The 19,846-nt window shown below is 37.4% G+C and overlaps 5 protein-coding genes across 8 annotated transcripts in view; 3 read left to right on the top strand and 2 right to left on the bottom strand.

Moving 5' to 3' along the window:
• The window catches only part of LOC123320324, a 376,599-nt gene that overhangs the window by 199,454 nt on the left and 157,299 nt on the right, over positions 1–19,846 (top strand). The gene's annotated exons all lie outside the window — the stretch shown is intronic.
• LOC123320270 (alpha-tocopherol transfer protein-like) lies at positions 495–13,040 on the top strand. Of its 3 annotated transcripts, none has more exons than XM_044907537.1 (6): positions 495–645; positions 11,666–11,810; positions 11,868–12,027; positions 12,086–12,341; positions 12,396–12,609; positions 12,683–13,040. In XM_044907537.1, the coding sequence occupies exons 2-6, from the start codon at positions 11,672–11,674 to the stop codon at positions 12,832–12,834; spliced, it is 921 nt and encodes a 306-aa protein (XP_044763472.1). In that variant the 5' UTR covers positions 495–645; positions 11,666–11,671; the 3' UTR covers positions 12,835–13,040. The 3 variants fall into 3 exon arrangements, with proteins under 3 accessions (XP_044763472.1, XP_044763473.1, XP_044763474.1); XM_044907538.1 differs by lacking the exon at positions 495–645 and adding an exon at positions 9,017–9,152; XM_044907539.1 differs by lacking the exon at positions 495–645 and adding an exon at positions 10,350–10,378.
• LOC123320248 (odorant receptor coreceptor) lies at positions 4,542–7,278 on the bottom strand. The gene is made up of 12 exons (XM_044907506.1): positions 7,159–7,278; positions 6,630–6,808; positions 6,440–6,574; positions 6,248–6,384; positions 6,027–6,190; positions 5,848–5,967; positions 5,705–5,795; positions 5,438–5,645; positions 5,279–5,378; positions 5,116–5,220; positions 4,907–5,062; positions 4,542–4,852 (listed from the first exon to the last, which is right to left on the bottom strand). The coding sequence occupies exons 2-12, from the start codon at positions 6,806–6,808 to the stop codon at positions 4,802–4,804; spliced, it is 1,446 nt and encodes a 481-aa protein (XP_044763441.1). The 5' UTR covers positions 7,159–7,278; the 3' UTR covers positions 4,542–4,801.
• LOC123320269 (alpha-tocopherol transfer protein-like) lies at positions 13,456–16,302 on the top strand. The gene is made up of 6 exons (XM_044907536.1): positions 13,456–13,676; positions 14,940–15,081; positions 15,136–15,295; positions 15,352–15,610; positions 15,666–15,879; positions 15,939–16,302. Exons 2-6 carry the CDS (start codon positions 14,943–14,945, stop codon positions 16,088–16,090), a joined length of 924 nt encoding a protein of 307 aa, XP_044763471.1. The 5' UTR covers positions 13,456–13,676; positions 14,940–14,942; the 3' UTR covers positions 16,091–16,302.
• On the bottom strand, positions 17,218–19,113 carry LOC123320266 (alpha-tocopherol transfer protein-like). The gene is made up of 5 exons (XM_044907533.1): positions 18,813–19,113; positions 18,565–18,724; positions 17,963–18,221; positions 17,630–17,840; positions 17,218–17,478 (listed from the first exon to the last, which is right to left on the bottom strand). Exons 1-5 carry the CDS (start codon positions 18,970–18,972, stop codon positions 17,327–17,329), a joined length of 942 nt encoding a protein of 313 aa, XP_044763468.1. The 5' UTR covers positions 18,973–19,113; the 3' UTR covers positions 17,218–17,326.

Genomic DNA, 19,846 nt, shown 5'->3' on the forward strand with positions numbered 1-19,846 from the left:
ACCTACAGATAATGATCAGCCACATATAATGAGCATCTCCAGATAATGAGCAAGTCCAGATAATGAGCAATTCCAGATAATGAGCAGCTACAGAAAACGATCAGCCACATATAATGAGAAGCTTCAGATAATGAGCAAGCCCAGATAATGAGCAAGCCCAGATAATGAGCAAGCCCAGATAATGAGCAAGCCCAGATAATGAGCAATTCCAGATAATGAGCAGCTACAGAAAACGATCAGCCACATATAATGAGTAGCTTCAGATAATGAGCAGCTACAGAAAACGATCAGCCACATATAATGAGCAGCTTCAGATAATGAGCAAGTCCAGATAATGAGCAATTCCAGATAATGAGCAATTCCAGATAATGAGCAGCTACAGAAAACGATAAGCCACATATAATGAGCAGCTTCAGATAATGAGCAGCTACAGAAAACGATCAGCCACATATAATGAGTAGCTTCAAATAATTAGCAGCTACAGAAAACGATCAGCCACATATAATGAGCATCTTCAGATAATGAGCAATTCCAGATAATGAGCAGCTTCAGAAAACGATCAGATGCAGAAAATGAGCGGTTCAAGACTGTGAGCAGCTCCAGATGATGAGCAACTGAAGATAGAACGACTTTTCACGGTGTGAGCTAAGTTTTTTCTGCAATTTGAATGTTTTTATGTCCCGCAAGCTGTATTTTTCAAGAAGCAGATGGAGATTGTGCATTAATTCGTAAAAATTAAGGGGAAATATGGTTTAGCCGTGTAATTATCCTCCAGAGAGTAAAATTGATCATCTGGCAGTAATGTCTTTCTCCGAAGAAACTGAGAGAAGGCACGTTATGCCAGACTCATTCCGAGGAAAATGCGAAACGTGCATATTTAAGGAAAATTCGATTTTCCACATTTTCATTTCCAACTCGAACGACCTCAAGAAAGCAGAAATATAATCTCGTCATGTTCGCAGCTTCCCAGACTGATGAAATGTAATTCGTCAAGTGCTCGAAACATTTTCCCGAGAAAAAATCCATTTCCCATCTTGTTTAACTTCAATTAGGAAGAGGGAGATGATAATTATTGATTTCTGTCAAGATTGGGAAGATTTACTGTGAAAATCTCTGGTGTTTACAGAAGAGCAATCTTTTTTCTTGAGTTCACAAGCCAATTCGATTCGGGCATTGGTAGTTGCTTGAATAACATGTATATGGAGAGATGTAATATGAAACTTTCCGGCGAATATCCAGTACCTGACATCTGTGCATCCAACAGACGCCTTGCATACAAATTTCCACGCTCCACTGAGGTTTCGAATAATTGCGTCCTGAACAACAATTCCATCGGGCTGAGATATCAATTTTCATGGCCATAGACACATGCATGTAGTTAGTATGTACGTTTGAATTCAATTAGGTTAATCAGCTCACGCTGCACAGGATTTAATTCCCTTTAAGTGGACCCTGCACCACGTACAGGATACGTACGCTCCTGTAGTCCTGTGGCTGACAACAGCGTCGGAATGAATTCAATTATTTACCTGACATTTTAGTTAGATGATTAGTTTCGCTGCTCCTACTGCTTCTGGACATCGACTGTGCTAATTGAACGTACACACACACACGCTTGTTAATTATTACAGTATATTTCCCACTGATGAACTCAGTTCCTTTATCAAACCAAGAAGCCACATCATTGAGATACAGCAGAGCCTCATTGTGACAGAGTTGATGGAAAAAACCTGTCACTACAAGAAGATTTTCCTCCAGAAACTGAATTCAAGGTAGGCAATCTGAGGAGAAACATGCAACATCAATAGATGATAGGCATCAAAATAATGAGAAGACCACGAAAATGAGTTGTTCGAGGAAGGGAGATAAGTTTTCTGTGGTGCAGAATATGGTCCAGGTAATGAGCAGTTCTCAATGATGAGAATCTTCAGATAATGAGCATTTCTAGATAAGGAGTCTTCAGATAATGAGCATTTCTATATAATGAGTCTTCAGATAATGAGAATTTTCAGATAATGAGCATTTCTAGATAAGAAGTCTTCAGATAATGAGCATTTCTATATAATGAGTCTTCAGATACAGAGCATTTCTATATAATGAGTCTTCAGATAATGAGAATCTTCAGATAATGAGCATTTCTAGATAAGAAGTCTTCAGATAATGAGCATTTCTATATAATGAGTCTTCAGATACAGAGCATTTCTATATAATGAGTCTTCAGATAATGAGAATCTTCAGATAATGAGCATTTCTAGATAAGGAGTCTTCAGATAATGAGCATTTCTAGATAATGAGTCTTCAGATAAAGAGCATTTCTATATAATGAGTCTTCAGATAATGAGCATTTCTAGATAAGGAGTCTTCAGATAATGAGCATTTCTATATAATGAGTCTTCAGATAATGAGAATCTTCAGATAATGAGTATTTCTAGATAATGAGTCTTCAGATACAGAGCATTTCTATATAATGAGTCTTCAGATAATGAGAATCTTCAGATAATGAGCATTTCTAGATAAGGAGTCTTCAGATAATGAGCATTTCTATATAATGAGTCTTCAGATAATGAGAATCTTCAGATAATGAGTATTTCTAGATAATGAGTCTTCAGATACAGAGCATTTCTATATAATGAGTCTTCAGATAATGAGAATCTTCAGATAATAAGCATTTCTAGATAAGGAGTCTTCAGATAATGAGAATCTTCAGATAATTAGTATTTCTAGATAATGAGTCTTCAGATAATGAAAATCTTCAGATAATGAGTTTTCGAATAATGAGAATCTTCAGATAATGAGTATTTTTAGACAATGAGTCTTCAGATAATGAGCCTTTTCAGATAATGAGAATGTTCAGATAATGAGCATTTCTAGATAATGAGTCTTCAGATAATGAGTCTTCATATAATGAGAATCTTCAGATAATGAGCATTTTTAGTTAATGAGTCTTCAGATAATGAGTCTTCAGATAATGAGAATGTTCAGATAATGAGAATTTCTAGATAATGAGTTTTCAAATGATGAGAATCTTCAGATAATGAGCATTTTAAGACAATGAGTCTTCAGATAATGAGCATTTCTAGATAATGAGTCTTCAGATAATGAGAATCTTCAGATAATGATTCTTCAAATAATGAGAATCTTCAGATAATGAGCATTTCTAGACAATGAGTCTTCAGATAATGAGCGTCCCTAGGAAATGAGCAATTTCAAAAAATGTGAAGCTCCATTTGTCCGGCGATATCTAACCCAGAACAAACACGAATTTATTCTCCACTTATATTTTTTTTCTCGATTCGAATGAAATTCATTTCCCGACGAAACGCTCCCTTTCAATTTCGCCCCCGCCAAATGGTGTGCGTTTAATCAACCCACCCGTGAACATTTCAGCTGACCACCACATTGAATTCCGAGCAATAAAGTGGCAATAACATAATAAGGGCATTACTTATGCATGGCGGCAACACTCTTTGGCGTTCGTGCAGGGTATTTCGGGCTGGCGCCATGGAATGTTTTTTTTTTCATCCTCTCGGAGCCTTTGAGGACCCTCTTACTCCTCGAGGATGGGGATTTTCTACGTGACGCTTTTTCCAACGCTACAGAGTAGGTGTAGCGTCGACTTGCCACCTGAAAAAAGCTAGAAAAATTCGTCGGAGTTACGGGGGATGCTCGAAAATGAGTAGGGGACTTCGATGATCGATAAAATTGCACTCGTATAGGATGTAGAGTAAAGGTTGTCGTTTGGCATGTATCTTCCTGGCAATCTACGAGAAGTGCTTCGTTTTATTTCACTCCAAAACCTTAAAGCACTACTGAAATCACCCCTATATAATAATTGGACACTATGTATATGATCTGCTAGTTTTTCTTTATGTTTCTAGTGTGAAAATTTTTCTTCAGAATGAAAAACATTATTATTTATGGAGAAAACTGTACTTTGATGTATTAATGAATTGATTTCATCTAATTTATTAACCAAGTCTTACCTTAAAGTTTCAATTCAATCAACACGTTCACTGTAAAACTGTATAAAATTTCCCACACGAAAAACAAACCGATATTATTGTATTCAATCTTGAGCAGAGAAATGGAATCAACAGATCCTTATCTGTTGATTTTTGAGCACTTAAAACTTCCCCGACAAAAACGTCGAAAAAATTCACTCGCCAGATAAAAATTTATACGTTATTAACGGTTTATTGCTTGTTACTTTCCGTATAAAAATAAGTTATTGCACTGGTTTCACTTGTCTTTTATTGTTTTGTGTCCATTAGGGAAGGCCAATAGGTTATGGGCCACTTACAGATCAGGGGCGTTTTGGTTTCGCCAGGCCCGGTAGATGGCGCTTTCCGGATCGGGAATCCGGGAACGGGAGAGGTGTCTTATCGATTCTGGCAGTCCGGGAGAGAGTTTGGGGTCTGTTGATGACCTGTCCTGGTCCCAGGGGGTGAATGTGGGACAAGTGCACTTGGTGGCGTGTGATTGTTTTCGTCTGTCACACTGTCGACTGTACTTTTAGGAATAACGAAGGATTTTTTGACGAACAGAAATACGTTTTATTTTATACATCATATACATAACTTTTATAACAACTTTTGATGCATATAAGGTAGAAGTGATGTTGAAAGACACTTTGGAATGCCGAGAAATTTTTTAATCATATGGCTCAAGCTCAGAGCTACAACGAAAAATTTTCCATCAAAGTTTCAAACATTACATTCCCCCTATGAAAAATATCTAAGCATATTACTTCCCCAACTGACTCTCCATAAATTATCAAGCTCTCAAACTCCTCACTCAACCCTTATTTGAGCTGTACCAACACCATGAAATATGTAACCACGGCTCCAAGTACCTAAAATAAACACCCCAATGAACTCTTCTCCCAAAAACCCTCCAGGTTACTCACAGAAGCGAACAGATCCAGGGAGATAGTGAAGAATTTAGCCCCGGATATCGAGAGGGCTTTTTGACACTGCTGACAGACGATCTGGACGAAAGTTTTGGCCTCTTCGGAACCGTCGTACCAGTGACAGCTGTAGGCTGCTTCCATCACCGAAGAACTCTTCGAAAATCGAAGATTTGAGTCTGGTTCAACGTAAAAAAAAAACCACTCACCTCTTCGATCAACCTGTTACCGAAAATGCAGAAATGAAAGACTTGAGCCAGGGCGTATATCAAGTATCCAAGGGTAGAAGCAGCGTAGACGTTCAATCCGTCGATCTGGATCAAATTTAAAGGTTTAAAACTAATTTGTGGTACACTCATCGATGGTACTGACCTTTGTGGCTTGGTAGGCCAAGATGGTCAACATGATGGTGGAGGTCAACATATGTAACAGTAGAGCCACTCCGTAAGCATCTCCAATGGCTGTCACTAACCTGGAAAAACACGGATTAATTCGAGGGGACCTCGAAGGCACCCTTGGGGGTTTCCCAACCTAACAACGTGCTTATGCCTCTCTACCCAATACTTGATGGCGGATCTGACCAATAGCTCTTGTTTCTTGGTCAAACCGTTTGGTCCAACTCCACCTCCACCTGCTGGACCAAAACTTTGCAGAGCTCCGGACCTGATGTGGGCGCCAAGTTCTCTTTTGGCGTCGTAGATGGTCTTCAAGTTCATTTCTTCGTTCTTGATGTTGTTCTCTGGGGAATATATTCGATGGTTTTTAGTATATCTTGTCTGTTATTGAATGAGGTCTTACCATAGTCACTCAAGTGGTCTCTGGTTTGACTGGAGGCTCTGAAGAGGTCGCTGCTTTTTGGTACGTATGTATCCAAGGTAGCTGAGAGTTCCTGTAGAGAGGATTGAGTAGTCAAGTTGTTATTTATGGGTTGGGAGTGTTACCATGAGGGGTTTCATGATTTCCTTCAGATGTTGAAGTTGTTCACAGGCAAAAATCAGCCAAGAACAGAACAGGGTGTCGGATAAATTAGCTTGAAACATCGAAAAAGCAACGTAGTACATCTGGAATTGAGACAAGGTAAAATAGAAACTGGGAAGAAACTCCTATCCCAAATCCTCACCTGGAAAACAAGGGTTATGTAGTAGGTCATTCCGGACATGGTGTCCCAAGGATACCAAGCCCTCACCAGAAGCCTTGGTAACTCTTCGATTATAGTTTCATTCTCGTTCTCGGGATCTTTGATGGTATGATTGCTGGGTCCCACGAACGTTATCGAGGTCCAAGCTGAAATGGATGGGGACTTGAATGGTACCTTGTGGTAACCCATTGAGTCTTACGTACCAATAGCGCAAAACGCAGTGAAGGAACAGACGCATATCAGCAACGTCCTCATCTTTTTCAGGGATATTGCGTGAAACCTATTGTTGGACTCTATGAACAACGGATGACTGTTGGACTGATTCCATATACCGAGTGTCCTGGAATAGGGGGAGATCAGTGGGGTTGGGTAACGTTTGTTAATTTCGATTTTACCTATAGTATAACTTCATCCTGGCTGCTGAGTAAGTGTATTTGGTCACGCAGTGAAGAAAGAATAGGACTGTTACTGTGTTTGCAGCTAGATCGTTGACTTCGTTCTTTTGGAGCACCATGTTGACTAGGTTGAGTCTTTTGGGAGGATTGGAATTGAAAGATTTGAGTCAACTATCTTGGTCTTACTCACCCAAATTGTAGCCAGACTAGGAAGAGACTCAAGCAGCAATATCCAAGTCTCAAAGTGTGCAAGGCTCCAGAATCGTCATCGTGGTATTTCAAGATGAAATGACCGAAAAATTGCATTATCCTGATGTTTGGCATCAGGTCTGCCACAAGCCCTTGGGGCTTGAAGTTCATGTTCAACATCTGCGAGTTGGGAAGAACCCAGAAAAGAATAAGATGTTAGGAATACTTTGAATTGACCAGATGTGGTTATTGAAGAAGAAATTGGAAGAATTTAAAATTGGAATGTCTTTAATTTGAACCTAGAAAACATCTTTAACGATCAGTCAATATCACAATCTTCGAATTTGATTGAAAATTATTGAATTTAAAGAAAAATTTCTGTTTCAAAGAATTAAACATCATAAGATAAGAAGATTTAAATTTTGGAGAAATGGTTAAATCCAGAGAAGAGAAAGAAGATGTTCCAATCATAAGATTGGCTTTTTGATTCTTTTTCGAAGAAATCAATGGGGATAAATCAAAACTGAGACCTTGATAGCAGATTTTACACTTGGTTTCGATGAAAAATCACTTGCCACTTGTCAAACCGTATCCGGGCCTTCGAAGCATTCTGAAACGAACCTTGTGGTACACTGAGGCTCTAGTTTAATTACAACAACCCCAACCCCCTCTGAAAATGAAATATTCAAGGTATAATTCGCTAGAATTAAAAGTCGTTTCCTCGTGGACCAATGGGAACTTGACCATATCATATTTATCGGATTTCAATTTTTGTCTTTGTCCTTTATTCCACCCCTCCACTATCTGCAAAGTTTCCCCTGCTCGTCTCGTATGAATAAATGATGTAATTGAACGTTTCCACGTCCTTGAAGGACTGATGTACCGGAGAAAATGAAATTATTCATATTGATGATGTTTCTTCGATTCTCTTCATAAACTTTTTAGGGTTTTCACTCCCAATCTCTGAAACAAAATCAATTAAAAATGAAATCAACGATTTGCTCCTGCGTAAATTCTTGCACTAATTTGTCAGGAGCAAATCGTTGATTTCATTTTTAATTGATTTTGTTTCAGAGATTGGGAGTGAAAACCCTAAAAAGTTTATGAAGAGATGCAGAATCCTCCTAGAATAAATTTCAATCGATTTCTTCGATTCGTCTAGGGTTTTCGATTGATGGAAGATTTTTCTGAACCTCGATGTTATTTCAATCAACAATTGACATGGAAAACTTGGACTCAATATCGAATTTTTTTTTACTGGAGTTGATAGTATATTTTCCAATATGTCTATAATCGTCGTATCGCATGTGAGCCCAAAAAATACCGTCGAAGATGCGTGTTATTTCGCGTATTTTGCAACGAGATCTTCTCGATATTTACAGTTGTACATTTCCCAATTTCAATGACAGTATATCGTGTCTATGAGTAGAGAAATCATGAATTAGAACATGGTACTCGAAATTATTAATTTTATACAATAATAATAACTCATAACAAATGACCAACGTTCCGTGACACTGCCTCCTGATGTATTTACGTAACTTTTTCGTGGATTTCTTTTTCTTAATTGAAGAATAAATTCGAGATTTTATAGATACATCAGTAATTACAGAGATAAAGGATTAACTCAAATTCTGAACTGCGTAAAGAGGAAGTAATGAGCTGAACTATTCAAAAATTTGTTAATCTTTCATGGTACCAAAAACTGTCATCAGATTCGTATGACTTTCATGATTATACAGGGCGAAAACTATTCTTTTCGTGCATGGCGAGCAGCCTTTCGTTTCTGCTCAAATCTTTCTTGTTTTTTCATCATCCCTCAACGATGATGAATTGTCTGTTTACTTTTCTTGGTTTCGAAATTAAACATCCTTCAATAACACTTCAGATTCATTATTTTCTTCCCCAACTAAAGGGGTGTTAAAAATAATCAAGTGCTGTTGATGAGGAGGCTCTGGTACACATTTATGTTGCTATCAAATGTCCAAACTTGGGTTGATTTTTGAAAGAACTTCTTCTTGGAAAGTGAGGCACAATACCTTTAAGGAAGCTCTTGAAGTCTACCAAAAGAGGCACAATCAAAAACGACACAATTCCAAATTTTTCAAGTCGTTTCCTGGATATAAACCATTCTTAGAAATGCATATGCATCGTCCACAAACCATGTAAACCAACAACCCTAACAAGATGCCTCATTACCAAATCTCGAACTATAAACGACATAAATAAAACATAGAATCGGGCATCCCAAAAACCGTCCAAGCATTCAAAATGTTCAAGAAAGCAAAAAGATCACGTGACTTATTTCTCGTGTCCCGATTGGCGAAGAAGGATTCCTCTCGAAGTTGCATTGGTCGAACGTCGACTTTGACGGAGAAGAGAGGTTCTTATAAAACACGTTCAAGAACTTTCTCGTGTCAGGTGGTGTTCGATATCGTACCCACAACAACCTTACAGTGTGCGCTCTGTATATCTGTGATTTTTTTCGCGTATTTTGTGGATTATCTTCTGAGACCAACCACCTGTAAGTATTGGTTGAAATGGGGTGAATTTGATGGGAAAATGTTGGAAATTAATCCTATTTTCATTCCACTTGGAAATAGGAAATTTCATTGTGATTTTCCATATTGTTATGGATAAAATACAGATAGTTTTCATGCACTTCAAATAGAAACTTCCAATTTATTGATTTCCTACAGTGGTGATATCTTAGCCCATTTTTAATTCAACAGTTTTCTTTCTAAATGTTTACTTTGTATTCTCTGTTGATATCGATGTTTTTTAAGCGTTTTCTTCAGTTTAAGAAACAACAAAATTCGGATAATACAAAAGAAATGTAGGAAGAAATTAGATAAAAGTTATTCGAGCAAAAACACTTTCATAACAACTGAAAATTTTCTGAACCAGGTTACTGATAAATTAAAAAACTGATTTTCAATTCAGGCCTAAAATTCGAACGTTATCATAGGCCAATTTTGAGAAAAAACTTCGATTTCTTGGATGATGAAACTGTTTTCAAAAATGTCGCATTCTCCATGCGTTTTACTGGTGCTGGTGCTTCAAAATTTTCTTGAATCATCCTTGAGAATAGCCTTAGTAATAATCCGAAACATTCAGATCAAATTTTCTATTAATTTCCTCTAAAACAAGCCATTTCAGTGGAGACTACAATAAGCGACCAAGCGCGAAACTTCTCCCATTAAATTCTCAGTATTTTTGAAATTTTCTCGACGTTTCTGATTGGAAGAAAGAAAAAATACGATGATTCCCTTCGGAGAAAATAGACTGTCGTTTAAAAACAACAAAGTTTGCTTTAGCTCTCTACGAATCGCTAAAAAGTCCTCTCTCTATCCTGACAACTGGTGGAAAATCCACTCTCTTGAGCAAACAAACCTCAAGGATTTCTCAATCTCGTACAAAAGGCTTCGAATTTAAAATCCTCGAGTTTTATTTCCTCCTCGTCGACTAAACAAAACACTTTGGTTGCGCAAATTTGTTTTGCTCGACCAATAACACTTTCATCGACCCAAATAGACTTCTGTTGTTTCGGAAATGGCGATATTTTACGCAGTTTCACTAATTTTCGAGGCAGAAGTGACGGAAACAAAAGTTTACGGTCGTGAAAGTTCGTTGATATCATAAAAAAAAATTAACATCGACACCGTCGGTCTAGTGAAGATTTGGAAGTGAATCATTCACTTCCGGTCAATGTATGCGAGTAGTCTGACGTTTTGTTGGTAATCCAGTGACGTACTTGGAAAAAAAATCAGTTTAGAATTCATTTCAAAAGATTTGGATCACCTGGACTATTGAAAAATACATTCCATGATCAATTATTTATGGTACAGAGAGCTCACCCTATATAAATCGTTAGAGGCATGCTAAATCATCAATTACGCCTGTATCTTTGTTATTATTTCTTCAAAATATGGTAGCAACATGTGAAATTCAATTTTGGCTTGAAAGATTCGGTTGAAACCTTCACAAAGCATCATTCTCGTGAAAAAAAATTTTTGGATGTTATTTCACTCTTGCATACTGAATACCGTTTGTCTCCTTCCAATTTTGACAAAATTTCAGTGGTCACAATGAAGAAACAACTTTAAAAACTATAAAATTGTTTCTCAACATAAACCTCGACCTCTTCAAATACGAAATCTCTAAGTTCATCCCAACAAATGCATGTTGAAAATATTGCTATGGCAGTTATATAACGATCAAACGTGTGTGTGGTAAGAGTACAAAAGCAATCTAAAAACCAATCTCTCTCTCGACAACCAAGAAGAAATTTCTCTGGCTGAACTTCCACCGAGCATCTAGGTCAAGAATTGGATGCATGACTCAGTCTAGAATTTTTACATCCCGTATTAATTTTGGCATCCGACTATCTGTTGCTCAATACGATCATACTTTCTAATAATCGGTTACAGTTATACGTTTCTTATACGGCTGAATAATTGGTTTCTTTCGGTGTTAAATACATCACGTCTTCAATTCCGAATGCTACAAGGTTTTTCAAAGCCACAAAGTGGGTTTTTGTGGGAAATCGATCCTCATCGATCGGACTCAGGTCCCGTTGGTACAGAGGCCATCTTCGTCCTATAAATATTGGAGTAGGGACGGGGGAATCGATGACAGACCGTGAAATATTCATGTCTTTGGGGGTTCGACTTCATAAATGTTCGTTAGTGGGTCAGATGAATTGACGGGGTAGTTATTTTTGATTGAAATCGTTCGTGCTCATCGTGAAATACCCATTGCCTCGGCTATTCTTCCTAACGATGAAAAAAAATGAGACCGACTACGTTAATTGACGTTAATCAATCTTGATGGGGTTAAATTTCGATCTGCTGGCAAAAAAGAACTTCTCTTTCTCAACAAAAATGGAATCTTCGATTGTTTTGTACAGTTGTTATCGAAATCAACTGCCCTTGGTAACAAGAGAAGGTGAAAAAAGAATAGTTTCCAACATATTCCTCCAAAACAAACTAAATTTAAGTATCGCCTAAGAAGAATCTATAAATCCTTTTCACACAGGTCAAAATGACTCTAGTCCAGCCAAGCCCCGAGCTCCAAATCAACATCAGGAAAGAACTGAACGAAGACATCAACACCAGAGACAGGGACCTCCAACACATCAAAGAATGGTTGTTGAAGCAGCCCCATCTTCCTGACACTTGGGGTAGATTGGACCTAATTGGATCAAACCTTCAAACTTACTGAATCTCTTGTTTTGCAGACGATACCCGTCTGATGACTTTCTTGAGGGGTTGCAACTTCTCCCTGGAGAAATGCAAGAAGAAGCTGGACATGTACTTCACCATGAGAGCTGCGATTCCAGAGTTCTTCACCAATAGGGACATGAACCGTCCAGAACTGTTGGCTCTTAGCAAAATTGGGTAGGTATTTTGCAACCCAAGGTTGTAACACACTCTATACCTAATTCTCGTCCTTCAGGCAAGGACCACCACTGCCTGGTTTGACCCCAGAGGGTAGAAGAGTCACCATCATGAGGGGATTGGATAAAAACATCGATACCCCAAACTTGGCCGACCTCATGAAGATCGCCCTCATGGTTGGAGATATCCGTTTGGAAGCTGAAGAAGTTGGAGTGGCTGGGGATGTTTATGTCCTCGACGCCAGCGTTTTGTCCCCACAGCATTTCGCCAAAGTCAACCCTACCATCGTCAAGAAATTTCTAGTCTGCGTGCAGGTAAAGATATCTTGAAGAAAATGTAACTTTGTTTGATTCCACGAGTATTTTCAGGAAGCATACCCTGTCAAACTGAAGGAGGTACATGTCGTCAACGCTACGCCCCTGGTGGACACCGTGATCAGCTGGGTGAAACCCTTCCTGAAGGAGAAGATCCGTAACAGGATCCACGTCCACCAAAACCTGGAATCCCTGTACAAATTCGTACCCAAAGATGTCCTTCCTGAGGAATACGGTGGCACCGCTGGCAAGATGTCCGATTTCAACGGTAAGATACGACGGGGTTCCCCATGGTTCCGTTCCGGGTCCCGCGAAATTATTAAAAGGTGGATTTTTCACAGAGCAATGGATCCAGAAGCTGAAGGACTACACCCCTTGGTTCAAGGCCCAGGAAAGCATCAAGGCTGACGAGTCTAAGCGTCCTGGCAAACCGACCAACTACGAAGATCTGTTCGGTTTGGATGGCAGTTTCAGACAGTTGACCATCGATTGAAGGGTGGCGACAAATGCATCTGGAGCTTCATGCCAAAAATTTCCTCGAATACTGGAGTTTGGATGGAGTTTTTTCGTCGTTTGTTTCTGTTTGTAACTTTATCGTGATTTTTTTCTAGTTTTTAGGTTTTCTACTACGTACTTCGCTCATTTTGATCGTTTCTCATGACCTCATCGCTCGTTTTTGTAATAAAGAGTTTATTGAAATTGTTGTTTATTTTTACCTTTGTTATTTCAGCTTTATATGGTTTTGGTAAATATGAGCTATCGTGTGAAGAAACAGGCAGCAAATCCAGGTAAAATTTGAAGAGAATTACTACTGGTCATTTAGAAAATAGAAGATTTCAGGTGAGGAAAGTTTTGAAAAATCGTTTGTCTACTCATAGAAGGTTTTTTATGGGATATTTGTCATTTTTCATTATCTATTCAGTCTTTCGATTATGACTTTGTTGTTCTTTTCTCATAAATGTTTTTTATTCTTCCTCAAATTGAATTCGTTTTGTTCAGGGCTCCAAAGGTGGACCATCCTCATTGTCCTTCGCTGGATTTCGTTCCAATTTTTATTCAGACGTCATCAGACTTTTCTATCAACAACATATTATCCCATCTGTTCTACGTAAACCATCGAAGGTTATACGGGTGATCTAATACCTTGGTCTAATTGGTTATTAGCCAAGATCGTCAAACTACATTTCGCGCAGATCAATTTGTTATGAATTATTCTTAAATTAATCTACGAACTGTTGGCTTTCTAGGGTTATTTGTGCGTTGACTGTCGGTGGAAGTGCAATAAAGTTCTGACCACGTGAATTTGGAAACGTTTAACACTCTTATTTTTCTTCGGTAAGTACTGGTTTCATCCAATTAAATTTACATAATTCAATTCTTATTTTTTGTTTCGTGTCGAACCGAAAATATTTCTTTTTTTTCTTTTTCGTGATGAATTTGAATTTTATATTCGTTTAATTTTTCGTCGAAAAGTATTCAGGTAATAATATTTGATGCAGGTAGAAAAGTGAATTAAGAAACAACTATTGGATGAATAATTTCAATACTTGTATAAAGATATTGTTTGAAATATTTTCAATTGTGAAATTTCCTAAATAAATCTGAAAAATATCTAAAAAACTGATTTATTCTTGTCTATTATGAAAACCTCATATGAAATATTCATAAACCTCTATCATAAGGTTGCATTATAAAAATTTTGACGAGAAACAATAATATAATGCAATTTTTTTATTCATTGTGAATAATCTTAGTTCATATCAAAAAAACAACAAAAAAAAACATGAGAACGAACAGAAACACTTATAAAGGAATACAGTAATAAAATTAACTTCCTTCAGACATAAAAAAAATAATATTTCACATAAACTCTTCCCAATTATACACACAATATGGATCCTGATCATCAGCTAATTGAATTCCTAATAATTAAACAAATTTCGAAGCCAAGAAAGAAACAAATATAACTTTTAATCACTCCAAATACCATTTCAACATTTCCGGTAGAAATTTCTTAATTGTTCCCCATCTAGAAGACAAATCAATAACAAATTAACTGCCTAATTTGATTATTCCCGAAAATGAAATCTGCATACTGAAAATGGAGAATCTACTGAGTCGTTTGATAAAGTTTTCTCATCCCTAAAAATGAATATGTCGCAATAAAACATAATTTTTCCAGTGTAGTTAATCATAAAATCATCACCTTCATCTCAATTCAATTTCAACATCTGAGATTAACCATTGACCCTTGTAATTGTCATTAAGAGTGAGAGATCAACGTTCAGCAATTTTTTTACTAGTTAGGTACCTCCTCCAAAGTGTTTTTATATCTTTACACCTTTTTTTTTCATCCCAAAAGTGCACAAACAAATATTTCTCACAAGGATATAATATAGGTATATTGTAGTGGAAAATGATTTTTTTCATTTTTTTCTTTAAAATCAGTTACTAGTTCACCTTCTACTTGGATCAAATAAATTTTATCCAGAATATGGTAATACATAATCTTAATTTTTTTATACCAATGAAGAAATGATAAGGTTCATGTACATATTTTCAAATAGTAACCAAATAATTAAGTATTTCTTCCCCCAGACAATGACGCTAGTCTTACCAACCCCCGAACAAAGAATTTTCATCTGGAAAGAGCTAAACGAAGACGTCAAAACCAGAGACAAAGACTTAGAACACATAAAAGAATGGCTTCTGAAACAACCGCACCTTCCAGACACCTGGGGTAACTATCCGACATCAAAAAACGTCGCAACCCAATAAAAAAATTCCTTTCCAGACGACCAACGACTGTTGAGCTTCCTCAGAGGTTGCAACTTCTCCCTGGAGAAGACCAAGAAGAAGTTAGACATGTACTTTACCATGAGAGCAGCCCTGCCTGAATTCTTCACCAATAGGGACGTGACCAGGCCGGAGCTGAAAGCCATCACCAAACTGGGGTAGGTCGTGGTGTTCCTCACGGGTCTATTCTTGGTAACCCCGGTTTATTTTTCAGGCAGGGCCCACCGTTGCCCGGTTTAACACCGGGGGGTCGTAGGGTTACAATCATCAGGGGGTTCGATAAGAATATAGAGACGCCCAATATAGCCGATATCATGAAGTTGGCCTTGATGCTCGGGGATATCAGGATGGAGGTGGAAAAATATGGCGTTGCCGGGGATATTTACATATTGGACGCCAGTGTTTTAACAGCTGGACACTTCGCCAGAGCTGCCAACCCGATTTTAGCTAAAAAGTTTTTGGTTTGCGTACAGGTATTTGAAAAAAAATCGTTATGGGTCAAAATATCTCTTCTGTTGTTGTCCACAGGAAGCTTACCCGGTCAAAGTGAAGGAAGTTCATATAGTAAACGCTAGTCCACTGGTGGACACGGTAGTCAATTGGGTCAAACCCTTCGTTAAGGAAAAACTCAGGAAAAGGGTGCATTCCCACACTTCTCTAGAAACCCTTTACAAATTCGTCCCCAAGGACGTCTTACCAGAAGAATATGGTGGATACGCTGGGACACTAGCGGAATATAACGGTGAGTATCCGCGCCTGGTCGGGTGTGAAAACTACAGGGGGATTCGTTTAATTTCGCAGAAAATTGGATCAAGAAACTCGAGGAATACACCCCTTGGTTCAAGGAGCAGGAGAAGGTGAAAGCTGACGAGTCCAGGAGGCCAGGTAAACCCACCAATTACAACGATCTGTTCGGGTTGGAGGGCAGCTTTAAACAGTTGAGCATCGACTGAAATTTGTGATACTGACGTTACTTCGATTTCTTTCTCGTTAAAATAGTTTTGAAAATTTTTTCGACCTTTAACAGATCGTTTTCTTGTGGAAGAATTTGAAACTGAAATAAGCTTGTTTATTTTCTGAACTATCTCGATATTTTTGTATGTATTGAGTCATATTTTTGTCCTTTATATATGATCCTTGTGAATAAAGAAATTTAGTATTCTTATACAAGAAGTCTCAAGATATGAAGAAGCTTTTTTTCTAAAGGAGGTAAGTACGATAAAACCCTGTTTGTTGTTTTAATCATTTTATTGAAAGTTTTATTCTTCAATAAATTTATCTCAAATGGCATCTTATTCGAGTAGTGTAGACTGAAATATGGTTATCTATTTTCTGAACTATCTCGATATTTTTCTGTAAGTATTGAGTCATATTTTTGTCCTTTATATTATGATCCTTGTGAATAAAGAAATTTGGTATTCTTATACAAGAAGTCTCAAGATATAAAGAAGCTTTTTTTTAAAGGGGGTAAGTAACTATTTTGATATTTTTTGTATGTATTGGGTCATATTTTTGTCCTTTATATATGATCCTTTTGAATAAAGAAATACAAATCTACTTAGTCTAAACAAAATGTGAAGAAGCTTCTCTCTAAATGAGGTAAGTACAATAAAACCCTATTTGTTGTTTTAATTCTTTTATTGAAAATTTTATTTTTCATGTGTACATGATGTAAAAAAACGCAATTAATCTTAAATGGTATCTTATTCAAATATTTCAGAGATGAAAATGTTTTCAGATAAAAACATTCTCATTTCATCATATTTTATTCTGATGAATTAAAAATTAAAAGTGAAGCAGGGGTTTGATTCTCAAAGAGAACAATATATAAACAATCTTTTCTGCTCTGTACATCTGTACCTGATTTTTTGATTTTTTTTTCCATTATTATAATTCTTTTAACAATTAACCTTATAAAAGTTTATCGACCTAACACTACGTCAAACAAAGGTATTATTATTTTTATCAAGCAAATTATTCAATTATATTCTTGAATTTTCATGACCCAATGGCACATCCACCATTTTTCATTCAAATAATACCCAAACCAAATTCTGCAACGAACAAAACGCATCGTATGAAAAGACTGTGGGTTAAAAAAAACAAACAATACAACGAGATTTATTCTCCTCCCTATTTTATCAATACACTCGAATACATTTTTCATTTACTCCTTCAGCAATAGGATCTCAGTCGATTGTCAGTTGCCTGAAACTGCCGTCAAGTCCGAACAGTTCGTCATAATTTGTGGGTTTTCCAGGCCTCTTAGATTCGTCAGCCTTGAAATTCTCGTGCTCCTTGAACCAATCCGTATAACTGTCGAGTTTTCTGATCCATTCTCCTAGCAGAACAAAACGTAACAAAAAAATTAAAACAACGCCATATTGGACGCCATGTTTCGACTGTCAAATTTTGACAGTGCGTAATTCAAAATGGATGACATTTCGTACGCCATTTTTAGACTTATTGAAATGAATTTACAGGATACTCACTCTTGAAATCCTCAAGACTACCAGCAGTACCTCCATATTCTTCAGGAAGGACGTATGTCGGGATGTAATTCTGTAGAGTCTCAACCGAGCTGTGTACATACAACAACTTCCGATATTTCTCCTTGACGAACATCATTATCCAATTTACGACAACATCCACCAAGGATACAGCGTTGACCACGTGGATTTCCTTAACTCTGACAGGTAATGCCTAAATAAAAAATCTGATTTTCATCATGGCGACCATATTCAAAATGGTGGAAACGTCAACAGCTGTCAATTTTTGACCGTTCGTTTTGACATTCGTGAAATTCTGAGAATTTTGGCACTCACCCTGACGCAGAGCAGGAATTTCTTGAGCAGGACCGGGTTGGCGGCTCTGGAAAAATGGCCGGCCGTCAAAACGCTGGCGTCGAAGATGACGACGTCTCCTGTGACGCCGTGTAGTTCCTCGTTTATCCTTATGTCGCCGAACATCAGAGCTATCCTGATGAAATGGACCACGTTGGGGGTTTTCATGTTTTTGGTGTAGCCTCTCAGGACCATCACCCTCCTGCCCTCTGGCGTCAGATTTGGCAGGGCGCAGGCTTGTCTGAAATAAGGATACATTCTTCCCATAATCAAAAATAAGATTTAAGGTGAAGAATTGTTATTAAAGAGAGAAAAACTACTCTAACAGTGACTATCGAAAAATTTCCAAAAGATGAAATCACTTAAATGATCGTCAAGACCGAACGGCTGCATCGAGCTTCATAAAATCTTCAGATTGTCAACTAGAGGAGTTACTCTTTCAGAATATGTATCACATTTTCATCTACGGAAATTTTTATTGGGGGAAAAACCAATTTCCAAAAAGATGGAAACAAAAACTGTTATCAAAACACACTTACAATAAATTCGTCATGAAATACGTTGATACACTTCGAAAAACTCACCCTGCCTCAGTTACAGCCACCAACTCAGGTCTCTTTATGTCCCAATCCTTAAAAAATTCCGGTAAAGCCGCCTTAACAGTGAAATACTTGTCGATTTTCATCTTCGTCTTCTCGAGGGAAAAATTGCAACACCTCAGGAAGTTCAACAGGGGAACATCGCCTGGAAATAACTCTCGTCAATAAGACACGACGTTTCGTCTCGTATCGAACATCTTCAGCGTCCAAGGTTGTATTTTGAGGAAACTCACCCCATTCCTTAGGCAAATGTGGTTGTTGTCTTAGCCAATCTTTCATATGCTCCAAATATTTTTCTCTGGTTTCTAAATCTTCGTTGAATTCTTCCCTGAACAACGCCAGAAGTTCTGAATCGGGCATGCAGAGCGTCATCTCGCATCGGATCGTTTTCATCTACAAACGCGGAAAGTCTAACAGCTAATTATTAAATATTCCAATCACAATTATATCGCAGAGTTTTTTCTTAAATTACCAATAATATTATAATGTGTAGGAAAATGCCTCACGCTCGTTTAATTATAAGTTGGGAACTGCAATATCTAGCCAGTTTAGAGTGTCGGGAATTCATTTTTGTACGAAAGGAAGGTTGGAAAAAAATCTTGTGGAAAACATGTTTTGTAGGTGAAATGAGTCATTTGACGTTGGAAATTTAAGGTTGTGAAGATGGAATACGTCAGGTTTGTGCGTAGGTTACTTTTTTTCTATTCGGTCGTCAAAATTTAAGGTGTGTTTGTCGGGTTTGATTTTGATGGTTCATTTGAAGAAAATATTCAACTTTGCACAGACTAGATAGGCATTGTTTTGATTGGGGTTGTCTCCTTATATTAGATTGAGTTGTTGTGTCTTTTATTAAGTTTGTATTATCATTTTTGTTGATGTTTCATTTGTTGTTTTTCTCAAATCTTTTGAGGAACATTGGAATTCTTTTTATAATTGATTTATACTGTTTGTTTCGGTACAGAAATGTTCATTTCCATGTGCGATATGAACTAACGAATGATTATACAGGGTGTTAATGAATAGTGGCGAAAAAATTCTTTGGGTGGGTTACATTTTCGGAATTTTTTCGAGGGTATTCTCGGAAAAATTCATTTGAAAATCGCACTCTACGTTTCTAGAAGAATACTCTATTTTGCTCTGAGACAAACGACATCATCTATCACGCAACCTCTTTCAGCTTCTCCCTTTTTTCGCAATGATTTTTCTCACGGCTGTCTAGATTAACTAGATGATTATCGCAAATCCACCGTACTTTATCCCATTCAGA

Source organism: Coccinella septempunctata, chromosome 9 (assembly GCF_907165205.1).
Source record: "Coccinella septempunctata chromosome 9, icCocSept1.1, whole genome shotgun sequence".
In the NCBI taxonomy this organism is placed as follows: domain Eukaryota; kingdom Metazoa; phylum Arthropoda; class Insecta; order Coleoptera; family Coccinellidae; genus Coccinella; species Coccinella septempunctata.

What these genes read in the sequence shown, in the direction of transcription:
- LOC123320248 (XM_044907506.1), bottom strand. Translation starts at nt 6,808, where the DNA reads ATGTTGAACATGAACTTCAAGCCCCAAGGGCTTGTGGCAGACCTGATG. An exon ending in CACTGCGTTTTGCGCTATTG is followed by an intron (nt 6,191 to 6,247) that starts GTACGTAAGACT and finishes CATCCATTTCAG; the next exon opens with CTTGGACCTCGATAACGTTC. An exon ending in ACATAACCCTTGTTTTCCAG is followed by an intron (nt 5,968 to 6,026) that starts GTGAGGATTTGG and finishes TCTCAATTCCAG; the next exon opens with ATGTACTACGTTGCTTTTTC.
- LOC123320270 (XM_044907537.1), top strand. Translation starts at nt 11,672, where the DNA reads ATGACTCTAGTCCAGCCAAGCCCCGAGCTCCAAATCAACATCAGGAAA. An exon ending in AATTTCTAGTCTGCGTGCAG is followed by an intron (nt 12,342 to 12,395) that starts GTAAAGATATCT and finishes GAGTATTTTCAG; the next exon opens with GAAGCATACCCTGTCAAACT. An exon ending in CAAGATGTCCGATTTCAACG is followed by an intron (nt 12,610 to 12,682) that starts GTAAGATACGAC and finishes GATTTTTCACAG; the next exon opens with AGCAATGGATCCAGAAGCTG.
- LOC123320269 (XM_044907536.1), top strand. Translation starts at nt 14,943, where the DNA reads ATGACGCTAGTCTTACCAACCCCCGAACAAAGAATTTTCATCTGGAAA. An exon ending in GCACCTTCCAGACACCTGGG is followed by an intron (nt 15,082 to 15,135) that starts GTAACTATCCGA and finishes ATTCCTTTCCAG; the next exon opens with ACGACCAACGACTGTTGAGC. An exon ending in GACACTAGCGGAATATAACG is followed by an intron (nt 15,880 to 15,938) that starts GTGAGTATCCGC and finishes TTAATTTCGCAG; the next exon opens with AAAATTGGATCAAGAAACTC.
- LOC123320266 (XM_044907533.1), bottom strand. Translation starts at nt 18,972, where the DNA reads ATGAAAACGATCCGATGCGAGATGACGCTCTGCATGCCCGATTCAGAA. An exon ending in GTGGCTGTAACTGAGGCAGG is followed by an intron (nt 18,222 to 18,564) that starts GTGAGTTTTTCG and finishes TCCTTATTTCAG; the next exon opens with ACAAGCCTGCGCCCTGCCAA. An exon ending in AATTCCTGCTCTGCGTCAGG is followed by an intron (nt 17,841 to 17,962) that starts GTGAGTGCCAAA and finishes TTTTTTATTTAG; the next exon opens with GCATTACCTGTCAGAGTTAA.